Source organism: Phytophthora ramorum (assembly GCF_020800215.1).
Source record: "Phytophthora ramorum isolate Pr-102 chromosome Unknown Phyram_PR-102_s0001, whole genome shotgun sequence".
NCBI classification, from domain to species: Eukaryota; Oomycota; class Peronosporomycetes; order Peronosporales; family Peronosporaceae; genus Phytophthora; species Phytophthora ramorum.
Genome location: NW_027150647.1, coordinates 5,389,137 through 5,402,522, shown reverse-complemented (window position 1 = coordinate 5,402,522; position 13,386 = coordinate 5,389,137). Strand labels below are relative to the sequence as shown.

Here is a 13,386-nt window from a genome sequence, read left to right as displayed (position 1 = left end):
CGCGTGTCGATCCGCTTGGGCTCGCTACGGACGTCGTTCAAGCCTTCCGCTAATGTATCAGCCCCCTCGCTAGTCTCGGAAGGCCCGTCGATGTCTAACGCATCACTGGCTCGAGTTTGCCGCGTATGCACGACCCAGGAGGCGAGATATACGTGTCCGCGATGCAACACTCCTTACTGCAGTGTCGACTGCTATCGATCCCACGGCGAAAGCTGCACCGAACAATTCTTCGAGGGTCACGTACGCAGCGAGATGCAGTTAGCGTCGAATGCAAGAGGAGACGACGAGAAGATGCAGCAGAAAAGTATCCAGGAGCTGCTGGGGCGAGTGCGTGAGTTCCAGGACGAGCAGCAGCACTTGGCGGACGGGGAAGAGGACGAAGAAGCTTTGATGGAGAGGATGCAGGAGTTGGCATTGCTAGATGCAAAGGGGGTGTTGACGCTTGATGCCCTTACGACCGAAGAAAGGAGGAAGTTCCTGGGTGAGGTGGCCGATGGACGACTCGGAAAACTGGTGCAGCTCTGGTCTCCGTGGTGGTTGATGGATGAACGCAAGTACCGCAGCGAGACGTCCGCGCGACGCAGACAGTTGATATTGGAGGAGATTGGAAGTGGTGATAGCGCGGGAATCGAAGAGATGGCGTCGGATGCGATGCTAGAACCTTTGGTTTTGTATCCCGTTGCACTTTTCACGAGCAGTGACGCACAGAAAATGCCTAAGAGCATGGCGATTCTGTTACCTGGCGGAAGAAACCCGTCACCATGCCTGCGCTTTCATTTGGTGGAGGTGATGTTTGCCTACGCGCTGGTGCTACGAGCTTTTAACGGCGACTATGCGCAAGATGTGGCAGAAGCGGCGCTGATACTGCTGGACTTGGCTCGAGTACTCAGTGCGGACGCACGCTACGAGTCCCTAGAGCACGTTTGCTTGGCCTGCTTGGAGAAGAAGTCCGAGGAAGGTCCAGCGGCAAATGCACTAGCTATCCAGGATGTGCAGCAGCTTCTACGGACCGATGTGTTTCTACTTGATGCCCTGAGCGATACGCGTGCTTTGTTGGAACGGTATCAGCACGACCTCGAGAGCAGCAGCGAGGTAGGCAAACAGGCTAAAAAGGAGAGGAAGGTAGCGATGAAGGAACTCGCGGCCGTGCTGAGAAAAGTGGAGTTCTATAAGGCGTGGGCATACCTCACATCAACCGACGACTTCCAAGCGCTCGCTACTGAGATCGACGTGTACATGAAAAACAAGGAACTTCGGTGATAGATTACTGTAAACTTTGTATTTGGCTTCATCTTCATGTCTTTTGATTCGCATTTGCCCATACATTGTAAGCACACGCCACAGGGGCTTCTTCCTCACGTTTCATTTTGCAGCATCATCCTGCGTTGACCGCAGTCCCCCCTCGGTCACTGCGATAGTACTATTTCCTGTCAATTTGCTGCCGTTGAGGCAGACTTTCAACCCGCTGCTCGTGGTCGATGGTCGAGTCGGGCGTTGTGCTGGTCTGAAAAAATCAGCACTTCCTCTGGCAACGCGCTCAAGCCGCAGTGGTAGGAGACGCTGTCTGCAATGCCTTGAGAGAAGTGACCCATTTGTTGAACTCACGCGTCGACGTCGCAGTCAGAATGAGTTTCTTGCCGGCTTGATTGAATTCGGGCGTCGTGATAATGAACGTGAGTCCGCGCGGGTCGGAAAACTCGATGTTCGCATCCGCAAGCGAAATTGTGCTGCTCTTGGCGCCGACCTGGTGGATCATGCTCTCCTTCTTGTAGCCTGTGAGACGGTTGCCGCGCAGCACGAAGTACCGCTTTTTCGAGCCGAGGAAGCGTCTGCTGCTAGCCACTTTAAGAATGCCCTGCGTGCATGTGAACGGCAGGATGGCGCGCACCCAAATGACAGGCCCGATGAAGTTGTCGATGAGCACGTAGTCCATCTTGCTCGTGGAGATCGTGAGCTCCTGGTACTTGGAGCGCGAGCTCACGGTCACGATCTGCGAGCACATGATCTCGTCCTCTAATAAGTTAGTGTCCTTATTGACAAAGAGAAGGCGTTCGTGGTCGGTGAGCAGCAAGTGGAAGCGTTTCTTGCGCTTGAGCGACACGGGCCCAGCCAGCAAAATGCTCTCCCGCGTCTTCAGCAAATTGTCCCAGAGCCGCATGAACGGAGACCGCACAATAGCGACAATCGCATTGTTGTTCTTGCGCTTGACGGCGCTGCAAACGTCTGGTCGCATGGCGAGCACCATGTCCTTGAGCAACTCCACCTCCTTCGGGTTCAAGACGCCGTCGTTGCCCATTCCTTCGCAGAACTCGAGCATCTCCTCCACGAGCATGTTCTCTCCGTCCATACCGCTCATCGCCGAGCAGCCGGAGCCGCGGCGCGAGCCGAATCCGTCCATGTTGCTGGGGCGCGGCGACGGAGCTACCGTGGACGCGAACGAGAAGCGGTTCGTCATGACGCCCGTGGACCTGCCGGGCGTCGGGGGCATGACCTTGGACCGCGCAAACACCACGACCATTGGACGCGTGGAGCGACTCAGCAAGCTGATGGCGCGGTTGTACTCGAGTCCGTTAATCACCTCTCCGTCCACGGCATGGATGATGTCGAAAATGCGGACGCCGTGCGCCTCCGCGTAGCCCACGATGTTGGGGTGCGCCATGGGCAGGTCCTTCACGATGACGTTCACGTCGTCGGTCGTGATGGTCATGTTGAGGCCGGCGCCGCGGAACTCGACAGCAAAGAGCCCCTCGCGCCGGAATGGGCGGAAGAACTGGATGCTGAGCGGGCGCGTCGGCGTCTGCAGCATCTGCACGACGTTGTCGTAGCTGCGGCCGACGGTGCGCGCCCCGTTGACCTTGTAGATGACGTCGTCGGGCTGGATGCGGCCGCTGGCCTCGGCCTCGCTCAGGCCGCCGTCGGGCCGGCGCTTGAAGTGGTTGACGATGACGCTCTCGTTGTGTTCGCGGATGGTCATACCCAGGGACCGGTCCTGGAAGACCACCTCGAAGACCTCGCTCGTCTTCATGGGCGCGAGCGCCTCCGTCTTGGGGGACAGGCACAGACACAGCGAGTCCTTGACGTTGGACAGCACGTCCTTGGTGATGTGCACGAGGCTCGAGTTGGCCGTGTCGATGAGGTCCACCCACGCCTCGTCCGACACGCCGAACTGCGCGCGGAGCTGCGACTCGACGAGGCTCTCGAAGACCTGGTCGGGCACGTTCGGGTCCCACGAGATGGCGCGCACCGAGCCGTCGTCCAGGTCGATCACGCGGATGCTGCACGACCCCAACTGCTCCATGAGCTCCATGCTCTTCTTCACTTGGGCGGGAGTATTGGCGTGTGGGCGAGAGAGGCGGCTTCGGTTTTGGGCCCTGAACCGGCTGCGGAAAACGTCTGTCTCGTTCAGCGACGCGGCCTGACTGAAAATCCAAGTCAAAAATTGCGAACGTCAGCAGATCGTGGCCTTGATAATGGCAATAACTTTGAGGCGAGGCTGGACTCACGCGCCGCGGAGACTGCAGTGGGATGCAAGGGCGAGCAAATCCATTCAACCGCCGAGCGTCGAGGCGTGCCGCGACGTTGCCTAACGCCGCGCGCGAGGTCGAACACGCTGTTTGCGCCTGGCCTCGGGAAAACGCTGCTTCGCCACGACGGCAAGCCGCTCGAAAATTGAGCCGGCATTGACTGACTGCCATACGCGGAGGGTGGTGCACCACGAGGCTGCAACGCTGGTTGTGCGGACACTCCGCTGACTGTACACCCGATGCCGCGACCGGTTCGAGTTGCCTTTTTTGCTCGAGCGGCTGTCCAAAGCTGGCGGGTCCCGTCGTGGTGCCGCGGCAGGAGCACATGCACTTGTCAACTACTGACACGCCGGGAGATCCAATTGGTTGTCACGCGATACGATCGATAGTTTGCAGACATGCTGCCGCGAGCGAGGCATTTGCAACGGGCCAGGGCCGTGCGCAGCTTCAGCTCGACCAGATCGGATGCGGCGGCGGATCTGCGCGAAACATTGGCGGGCGTGATGCAGGCCCCAATATTTCGCTGCGTGAACAAACCCCAATGAATTGCTGGCAAGGATGAAGATCACGGCGAGGCCTCACTCGCACTGTAGCGAGCCAGCTCACCATGACAAAGTAGTGTATCCCGCGTCGGACGATCCAAACGTTGAAGGCGCTGGAAAGATGAAGAGTGATGTCGGGTCTGGTGGTAACCACTCGCTCCGAGTCTTCTCGATCAAGAGCGTCCTCCGGGTTGACCAAGGGAAACGGCAACGACAACCAGAAGCGGCAATATGTACTACGTAGTAATATATGACCAACAAAGTTACTCACAGCTGCTTGGTAGTAATATATGGTACCAGTAACAAGCAGTACTATAGTATTGCTACTAGTACTACAGTAATCCAGTACATCGTGCACTCTAATTAGTCATGCCATGACTAATAAATGGTTGCCTTGCAGTCTATTGTCAAGGTCCACACTACGTGCTTTGTTTTGCAAAGCTATTGTGCTTGGGAGTTGAGAGACTACTAAAGTGTTGGATGCTGTGTGCGGTGGTCACGGCTGAGTGAGGTATAAAGGATGCGGCGACGTGGCGTAGCAAAAGAGAAGGGCTAGCGCAGATGACGATATTACTATAATATTAATATGCCCAAAAAACGAGTACAGAAATGGGATCCTTACCCAAATTTGAGCAGGAATGGGTACCTTACCCAAATTCCCCTCATTTCCCCATCCAGCCATCCTGAAGGAGAGGCGATGAAGCGCGGGCGGTCGGACGTGGGCGTGTCTAAGGAGCAGTACGAGGCGGAAGAGGCCTCCTCCACCGCCGGCAATGACGACGTGGGAGGTTTCCCTCGCGCACCCCCGCACGTGCTCAAGGCGCGCAAGTTCGTGACGGCCACAGCACCCACGCGCGCGCAGGAGGCGGCGCGTCAGCTCGCCGCGCTCAACCGCGCCTTCGCGGGCAACCTCAGGACGCAATGGGCGCACAATAAAGCGGACAGCTGGGCGCAGAACATGAAGGAGTACGTGGCTTACGCGCGCGAGATCGACGCCAAGTTCGGCAGCCGCGCGGGCCAAGTGCTCACTTTCGGCAGCGGCGACTGCGGGCAGCTGGGCCACGGCGTTGAGGAGGAGGGTCTCATGGTCAGGTACCCACGCGTGCTGCGCTCGCTGGCCAATCTCAAGATTGTGCGCGTGGCCTGCGGCGGTCTCCACTCGGCCGCTATCTCGGCGGCCGGAGAGGTGTACACGTGGGGCTGCGATGACGACGGCGCGCTGGGGCGCGTCGGAGACGAGAACTTCCCGGCCAAGGTGGTCGGCTTCGGGCCGGATCAGGCTACGGCCGTGCAGGTGGTGGGCGGGGACTGCCACACGGCGGTCGTGACGCTGGCTGGTAAGGTGTACACGTGGGGCTGCTACCGTGACAAGGAAGGCAAGCAGTGGTGTGACTCAGCGTCGCCCAAGGAGTCGTTCAAGAAGAAACAGGTGGAACCGTTCCTGATCAAGGCGCTGGACAATGTGGTCGACGTGCGCTGTGGGAGTGCGTTCAACCTGGCGCGGACCAACGACGGCCGCGTGTACTCGTGGGGACTGGGAGAGATGGGCCAGCTTGGTCGCAAGGTGGATGCGGAGATGAAGGACTCCAAGGGGGACTACAAGGTCGAGATGGTGTTCAGGGAGCACCTGGCACCCAAACCCGTGATGCTCGGAAAGGACCCGCTCCCAGTTGTCAAAGCGATCGGCTGCGGCTCCTTCCACAGTCTATTTGCCACGAGCTCCAACGGATACCTGTACTCTTGTGGTCTGAACAACTACGGTCAGCTGGGTATCGGCAGCACGGAGAACTGCACCGAGCTGCAGCTTGTGGAGGATCTGAGCTCCAAGAACGTCGCGTATGTGGACGGAGGCTCCCATCACTCGGTCGTCCTTACCAACGACGGTGACGTATACTCGTTCGGCCGTGCGGACTCTGGCCAGCTCGGCACGCTTGAGACCTGCAACACTGGTGAATTCAAGGACCGCCCGCAAAAGGTGACGACTCCGACTCCTAAGGATGGTGGCTCCAGCGTCGTACGCATGATCGCTACGGGCTCGAACCACGTTTTGTCGCTGACAGAGAGTGGCGCACTGTTCTCTTGGGGATACGGCGACATGCTGGCACTAGGCCATGGAGCAGAGCACGATGAAAACAAGCCACGTCAATTGGACTGGACGAAGGCCGAGTTTGGCGAAGCGGACATTCTTCAGATCGAGGCTGGAGGTCAGCACAGTGCAGTGTTGGCCCGTGCCGCTGAAGACAAGTAGGTGAATACCTCCTGCAAGTATAAGCGAAGGCTACTACGTACAGGCAGCGATCGGATACAAAATATATTTGGCCTTGTCGGCGATATTAGCGCAAACGAGTTCGCACGGACGCTGGAGATACTCATCAGCATGCACTGCATCAAGCGATGCACAAGCGGCCGGAGTCAGCAGACTGACACTGGAGAAGAGGTGGAAACGGCATGTACCACGTAGTATTAGACCTTAGGTTGGAAGACCCAGAGCATATCCGTTCAACTTGCAGGCTCTAATAAGCTCTGGCTTCACGGAAGTACAAGCGACAGCATCCCAACAACCAGCAGGACGGCAAGCTGCTGCGACGTTCCAAACCGAACTGTAGACGCCACGTTCTGGTAACGGCGGTTCTTGGGGGTTGCGTCCGAGCCAGCCGATGACGACTCGAACGATTTACGGCGCTTGATCGGAGATGGAGTTGACGTAGTCGCATCGCAGGAGGACACGAACTTGTCGAGGCTCGCCTGCAGCGTCACATTCTTCTTGTCGAAGGCGGACTCGCAGCGAGGGATGTCCAAATCATCCACGGCGCCGATCATCTCCTGGCAAGACTTCGACTTGCACAGTGCAGACTGCTGCGCCTTCGAAAGGCTCGACTGCGGCGGGATTTGGAAGTTCAGCTTGCTGTCTTGAAGGCACTTGTTTACTTGCTCAGACACCTCGTTGAAGACGCTCAGCTCCTTTGATGAACAGGGTTTAGCGTTGATAAGATTGAACCTGCTTCCAGCAATAACTGCCAACAGCAGCAGCGTCGCGGAGATGATGGTAAGTCGCCCCATGCTTGGTGTACAACCGTGGAGGTGTTTAAGGGTCAGGAAAGTGCTGCTGCCGCTTGAATTGAATCGCTTGAACACAACCGATTGGAAAGTGCGTCGATCCGCCATCTCAAGGATCACCTCGAGTCTCGGTCCATCCATCCCACCACAGCATTATGCCGATCAACGCTCGAGTCCGAATAGGAACCCTCGGAGCCTTTCGAAGAACGCGGAGACCGATCCCCGTTCTTCGCTTCCTCCGTTGTGGGAGTGGGGTTTGTTCGCGCGACACTTTCGACAAGTGAGGTGAAGACAGGTCTCCAGCACTTCCGGGCGACGGCCTTTCCTCTTCCTACCTTTCCGAGTGTTTTCCTGCGCGTGCTGCACCGGCGCTGCAGGAGCAGTCTCCGTCAATTGCGAGGAAGATTTACGCGAAAAGCGAGCGCTTGTGCTTCTTGTCGGCAGTGCACAAGGAGCTGGATGTACCTCAGCAATGATAATAGACGAGAGCTGCTTCAACAGCTCCTCCTTTTCATGCTGCAAGAAGACGTTCTGCTCCAGCAGCGACTCGGACTTGTGTTGAAGATCCTCGATCGTCGCTTGTGCGATGCGGGCCGAGGTCTCGAGTTCATCGTTGGCTTGCTCCAGTCTCTGGATCTTCCACTTCATCTCCTCAAGCTGCGTCTGCAGCATGTGCTCACGACGATGAGCAATTTGTAGGTCGGCCCGGACCCCCATCACACTGCTGTGGAGGTCGCTCTTGTCCCGTTCGAGCTGCAGCGCAGAGGACTCGAGCTGCTGCATCTTCTTCTCGTACCGGTCCACCTCGATCTCCAGCTCTCGCTCGTACTCGCAGCTAGACTTGACGTACTCGTCGTGCGTGCGTTGCAACTGCGTGAGCTCCACGGCCTTGATGGCCAGCAATTGGGCCACGGCTTCGACGCCCATTTCCAGCTCGAACGACGCTTCTAGGTCATCGTCCGCGTCTACTGTCGCAGCGCTGCTCCGGCGGTTCTCGTCGGGTGTCATGGTCTTGGCCGCGACGGCTTGAGCGTCCCGGAGATCCATTGTCGCCGTCGCCATGACTGGGCAGGATCTCGTTCAATCGGCGCGTCTTCTCGTCCCGCGGTGCGCTCCACCAATCTCAAGTGCATCCCCCTGATTCAGACAAAGCTCAGCCGGCAGTATTTATGATGCTGCTGACGGATAAGAATGCGTGGACGGTTGCTCAAGGCATCGCATGGACTCGAGGACTGGGCCCACGTCTATTCTAGCGCGGCGGCATGACCAGCAGTTATTCATCCTGGAGCTGCATTTATACTTGGCTTGGGGTAACTCGGGGGCTTGCTCTAGTCTGCCCGCCGGTCGTCGAAATAGCGGAAGACGCGGTGTGTCATCTCCACGCCGAGGAAGAGCGAGCCGTTGGCTGGGAATGCACGCAACACAGCGGCCGACCAGCCGCGGTAGAACCCGTGGATGCCGAACTCCGAGTAGACCGCGCGGAAGGCGCCGCGCAGCGACAGCGGGCCCGAGGAGCTGGCCGTCTGCATCCGAGACTTGAGCACGTCCACCGGGAACATGATTCCCCAACTGGTTGCACCGGCGAGGCCGCCGCTGGCAAGGATGGCCAACGGGTTGAGGTCGTTCTTGGACTCCTTGCCCAGTAGCTTGGCCGCGCCTGACGTGAAGGCTTGGTACGACCCGAAGAAGAAGAAGCTGAACGGTACGTCGCGCAGCAGTAGCGCCGAGTACCCTCGGAAGAGGCCCCTGATGCCCTCCTCCTTGCCCACCTTCACCAAACAGTCCAACGGGCCGTGGTAGCCTGCAAAAGCAGTCAATCAGCCACCTCCTCATAGCAAACAACACTTCAACTTCACGTACGTCCTTCGCCCAAATGGCCGCGCTGGAACTGCAGCTTGCATTTGATGTTCTCCGGCATGGTAATGGCCTGCAGAAAAGACGACACGTCAGCCGTCACAATAATCCCCCGCTAACCTGCAGCTAGGCACGCTGTACCGTGGCGGAGAAGCAGCCTGCGAAGGCCCCCATACAGGCCTCATCTAGCGTCGTGAGCGTGTACTCGCCCTCGTGCTCGGCGCGCTGCTTGGCGTGCAGCGCCAGCACCGCGCGCTTGGCGAAGCCGTTGGCGCTGAAGAGCACCGAGTTCTCGATGATGGAGCTGCTGAGCGCCGGCACCGCGCCCTTCCAAAGCGCCAGAACGCCCTCCTCCGTGGCAATGCGGCGGAAGGCGTCCGTCACGCCCTTGTACGCGTTGGTCTTGCCCTGCGTCTGCAGTCGCACCTTCACCACCTCGAACGGCAGCCCCGCGTACACGCAGCAGAACGCGCCCGTGACGCCCGACAGGGTCTCGCGAGGGTCCAGCATGGTGAGGCCGGTGCAAAACGAAGAGTGAGGAGATACCGGTAACCAACTGTATGTTGGGAGCGTACGGGCTCATCCTAGAGTAGGTCTCTTCCAAACAATTGGTGCTGACGTACGTCGGATGCTACGTCTGCTGCGTCCGCGCCTTGCGGCCTCGGCGCTGCGTGCCGGCGCCTCGAGCGATGTGCTGCTGCCTCCCGGCGCTCGCTCGCTGCGCACTGCACGCGGCGGCGCCAAGCGCCACAAGGACCACATGGCGCGCATCTCCAAGCTGCAGTCGCTGGCGCAGGAGCGCGAGCAGGCGCGAGAGGAGCAGCGCCGCCGCGTGCTGGAGGCGCGTAGCCAGCCACCGGCTGTCCCGGCCTTCATCCGTGTGCGCGACCTGGCCAAGGCGCTGCGTCAGCCCGTGGACAAGGTGCTCAAGCTCGTCGTGACCAAGAACAACCGCAAGTTCCAGCTCAAGGCCAAGAATCACCCGCCTGCTGAGTTCCGCAGCGTCAAGCACATCGTGCTGCCCTTCCGCGTGGCGCAAGATGTGGCTGAGCAGTTCGGCATGCAGGTGGCGTACGACGACGTGGAGCCAGAGCTTTCGGACGCGTCGGTGGGCTTCGACGAGCGCTTTCTGGGCGTCCGACAACCCGTGGTCGCCGTCATGGGCCACGTGGACCACGGCAAGACCACGCTCATGGACACGCTGCGCGAGCAGATGAACACGGGACTGAAGCAGCTCGCGCCGTACGAGAAGAACGGCATCACGCAGAAAATCAACGTGTGCGAGGCGGCGCTGACGCCCGACTTAAAGGCCACGTTCTTGGATACGCCCGGACACTTCCACTTCTTCCGTATGCGCTCGAGCGCAGCGCAGGTGGCGGACGCGGTGCTGTTGATTGTCGCGGCGGATGAGGGCGTGTTGTTGCAGACGGAGGAGTCTATTGGTGCCATTGAGGAGGCTGGGCTGCCTGCGGTCATTTGCATCAACAAGGTCGACTTGCTGGGAGAGGCAGGTAGTGAACAGGTTGATAGCATTGTGGATGAGCTGCGCTCGTTTGTGGCGCTGCAAGACAGCCCTGTGCTGACGATTTCGGGCAAGACGGGAGCTGGACTGGATGACTTGCGCCACACTGTTCGGGAGCTGGTGACGGGCCTGGCAGACGACCACAAGCTTGATGCCCTTGTCGGACCCGAGCCGCACGCTGAGGGACTTGTGCTGGAAAGTGTAGCGTTGAAGGGACGTGGAACGGTGTTGCGGGTGCTGATCAAGCAGGGCGAGTTATCGCCCAAGCAGCACTTTGTCGCTGGCATGATTCACGGCGTTGTGCGTGGCATGAGCGATGCGGAAGGCCGTGAGGTGAAGTGTGCGCTGCCTGGGACTGTTGTCGATGTCACGTACTCGAACAAATCCAAGAACGTGGACGCACCAAACGAGCACGGCTTCTTCGTGCTTCCTGAAGCCCGGGCGAAGCAGGTGATCGAGCAAAGGTACGCGCTATCATGCAGGCATTTTGCTGCATGTAACCTATGGCTGACTTGCCTCGTTTCATGTATTGTAGAGAGCTTGCGTTGGAGTTCAATGATTGTCTCCTGCCAGATGAAAGCGGAGCACACACGGGCACAGAGGCTGAGTACACCACGACCGATTCCTTAGAAGGTGGCCAAGATGCGCGCAATGTTGAAGAGTCTAACAATGAGTTGGATGAAGAGGACGACGGTGTCATCGACGAAAATGATCTGATCGAAACGAAGTCCATCGTCGTGAAAGCCGACGGTGCTGGATCGCTCACGAGCATCCAAGACACTGTGGATGAGATGTCAGGCATTTCGGTACGATAGTAGAGAAACCAGCAGGAGGTTTTGTGCGGCTCGTGACCACTGACTTGATCTCTCTGTGTTATCAATGCAGACTGTTCGTCTTGGTATTGGCAACATCTCGGCGAAGGACATTGACGTGGCGATCAATGGCAAGTGCCCAATCTTCGGCTTCAACGTGAAGCTGCGCAACCGCGAGGCGAAGCTAGCAGCAGAGAGAGGTGTGCGTGTAGTGCTGCGGACAACTGTTCACGAGCTGATCGAAGAGATCACTGCTTTCGAGGAGATGGAGTTACAAGATTTTGATCCAGTAAGGGAGTAAGACATCTTGCCGTGCCTATTGCGTGAAGTTGACTTTGATCACCTCACCTGATCAGGATGTATCCATTTGTGCCTACCCCCGAATGAGTGACGTTTCCCCGTCTTAGTGACGCTTCCCATTCTCAGATCGTCGGAGCACCATGATGGCGTTCGGGGACGACCCGGACGACATGTCGGCGCGTCTGCTGGGGGAGGGCGATGCGGCTGCACCCGCCGCCCCGTTCACCGACGACTTCGAGCTCATCTCGGAGCGTGAGACGCTCGTGTTCGAGGACGATTTCTTCCGCCAGCAGCAGCGACTCGGCAAACGAGGAGGTTTCTTCCAGACGTACCTAATGGAGAAGGTCCAGCCAGGATCAGGTGCCTACATGCCTACAGCCCCCTGAACGTATTGCATACCGGATAGCAGTCACTTACTTACTATGATGTTGATGGTTTGATGCAGTGAAAGGCTCCATGTTCACGATGACCGTCGCTATAGTGGGCGCCGGCGTCTTGGCGCTGCCCTACGCCGTGCAACAAGCAGGACTGGTGCTGGGCATCGCACTCATTGCACTAGGAGCAATTGCCACGAACTTCACGCTGCGGTTGCTGCTCGAGTGCTCGGATCTGGGCCAAGCACGGTCGTACATGGACTTGGCGTCGGCCACGGGAGGCCGCAAACTCGCGGGCTTTACGCAGCTCGTAGTGTGCATGAACCTCTTCGGCACGAGCGTCGGCTACCTGGTGGGCAGTGCAGAGCTGATTCAGTTGGCGTTGCGGACGTTCTTGGGCAGTACGAGTCAGAGCATCTTCCTGGATCGACAGGCGCTCATCTTGATGCTCACGGGGCTGCTGGTGCTCCCACTGTCGCTGCTGCGCAGTCTCGAGTCGCTGAGGTTCTCGTCACTCTTCTCTATTGTATGTATCGTGTTCATGGCGCTGGTGATCGTGATCAAGTACTTCCAGTTTGTGCATGAAGGACTGGCCCCGACGATCGCATACCAGTTCAGACACCTGCCGCTGTTCGACTGGCACCTTAGTCACTTGCTGCGTGCGGTGCCGCTCGTGGTGTTCTCGTACACTTGCCACCCGAACGTTCTTCCCATCTACTTGGTGCTCAAGCGTCGGTCCAACAGACGGATGTACAAGGTCATGAACCGCAGCATCGGCATCGCGACGACCGTGTACGCATTGTGCGGCTTGTTCGTGGTGCTCACTTTCGGCGAAGCTACGCGGTCCAACTTCCTCAAGAACAACTACCACGGCGACGGCGCAGTGATTGCAGGGTGCTTGGGCTTCAGCGTCGCCCTCATCCTTACCGTGCCGCTGTTCGTTCACACGCTTCGAGACAACATCCGGGAGGCGCTGCTGGCCAACCGTCGACTGGATCTGGTGCGCCACGCAGGACTGTCGCTGCTTCTCGTGCTCGCAGCGCTTCTGGTAGCGCTAGGGTCGGGCGACATCGCGTCCGTGCTCGGCGTGCTTGGCGCTACGACCAACCCGACGATCTGCTTCATGCTCCCGGCGTTCTTCATCCTCCGTCTCGGCGGGCAGCACCACCGATCCAGCCAGGCCATCGCCACGCTCATGGCCGTCGTCATGACCGTCGTGAGCGCTCTCAGTCTGCTGCACCAAATGCATTTCATCGCCTAAAGGCTCAAAAGAGCTGCAAAGTATAAGCCCCATGAACAAGCAGTACAAGTTGAAGTGGGTTTCTATGTACCCATCTTCCATTGGCTAAAACTAAACGTGTACCTATCTCCCATTGGTTAAAACAATCCCAAACAAATAAA

The 13,386-nt window shown here is 58.4% G+C and overlaps 8 protein-coding genes across 8 annotated transcripts; 4 read left to right on the top strand and 4 right to left on the bottom strand.

Annotated features, from left to right (window-relative positions):
• Nucleotides 1-252: 252 nt before the first annotated feature.
• On the top strand, nucleotides 253-1,260 carry KRP23_1410 (uncharacterized protein; the record flags this gene model as incomplete). Its single annotated transcript, XM_067884790.1, has 1 exon — nucleotides 253-1,260. The coding sequence occupies one exon, from the start codon at nucleotides 253-255 to the stop codon at nucleotides 1,258-1,260; it is 1,008 nt and encodes a 335-aa protein (XP_067751983.1).
• Nucleotides 1,261-1,537: 277 nt separating this feature from the next.
• KRP23_1409 (uncharacterized protein) lies at nucleotides 1,538-3,307 on the bottom strand (the record flags this gene model as incomplete). The annotated part of the gene is made up of 1 exon (XM_067884779.1): nucleotides 1,538-3,307. The coding sequence occupies one exon, from the start codon at nucleotides 3,305-3,307 to the stop codon at nucleotides 1,538-1,540; it is 1,770 nt and encodes a 589-aa protein (XP_067751982.1).
• A 1,456-nt stretch (nucleotides 3,308-4,763) lies between these two features.
• Nucleotides 4,764-6,314, top strand: KRP23_1408 (Regulator of chromosome condensation; the record flags this gene model as incomplete). The annotated part of the gene is made up of 1 exon (XM_067884769.1): nucleotides 4,764-6,314. One exon carries the CDS (start codon nucleotides 4,764-4,766, stop codon nucleotides 6,312-6,314), a length of 1,551 nt encoding a protein of 516 aa, XP_067751981.1.
• A 281-nt stretch (nucleotides 6,315-6,595) lies between these two features.
• Nucleotides 6,596-7,126, bottom strand: KRP23_1407 (uncharacterized protein; the record flags this gene model as incomplete). Its single annotated transcript, XM_067884758.1, has 1 exon — nucleotides 6,596-7,126. The coding sequence occupies one exon, from the start codon at nucleotides 7,124-7,126 to the stop codon at nucleotides 6,596-6,598; it is 531 nt and encodes a 176-aa protein (XP_067751980.1).
• Nucleotides 7,127-7,285: 159 nt separating this feature from the next.
• KRP23_1406 (uncharacterized protein) lies at nucleotides 7,286-8,185 on the bottom strand (the record flags this gene model as incomplete). The annotated part of the gene is made up of 1 exon (XM_067884747.1): nucleotides 7,286-8,185. The coding sequence occupies one exon, from the start codon at nucleotides 8,183-8,185 to the stop codon at nucleotides 7,286-7,288; it is 900 nt and encodes a 299-aa protein (XP_067751979.1).
• A 266-nt stretch (nucleotides 8,186-8,451) lies between these two features.
• On the bottom strand, nucleotides 8,452-9,487 carry KRP23_1405 (Protein dif-1; the record flags this gene model as incomplete). The annotated part of the gene is made up of 3 exons (XM_067884736.1): nucleotides 8,452-8,924; nucleotides 8,984-9,050; nucleotides 9,119-9,487. The coding sequence occupies 3 exons, from the start codon at nucleotides 9,485-9,487 to the stop codon at nucleotides 8,452-8,454; spliced, it is 909 nt and encodes a 302-aa protein (XP_067751978.1).
• A 118-nt stretch (nucleotides 9,488-9,605) lies between these two features.
• On the top strand, nucleotides 9,606-11,612 carry KRP23_1404 (Translation initiation factor IF-2; the record flags this gene model as incomplete). Its single annotated transcript, XM_067884724.1, has 3 exons — nucleotides 9,606-10,963; nucleotides 11,035-11,305; nucleotides 11,385-11,612. 3 exons carry the CDS (start codon nucleotides 9,606-9,608, stop codon nucleotides 11,610-11,612), a joined length of 1,857 nt encoding a protein of 618 aa, XP_067751977.1.
• A 139-nt stretch (nucleotides 11,613-11,751) lies between these two features.
• KRP23_1403 (Sodium-coupled neutral amino acid transporter 3) lies at nucleotides 11,752-13,246 on the top strand (the record flags this gene model as incomplete). The annotated part of the gene is made up of 2 exons (XM_067884711.1): nucleotides 11,752-11,971; nucleotides 12,057-13,246. The coding sequence occupies 2 exons, from the start codon at nucleotides 11,752-11,754 to the stop codon at nucleotides 13,244-13,246; spliced, it is 1,410 nt and encodes a 469-aa protein (XP_067751976.1).
• Nucleotides 13,247-13,386: the final 140 nt, after the last annotated feature.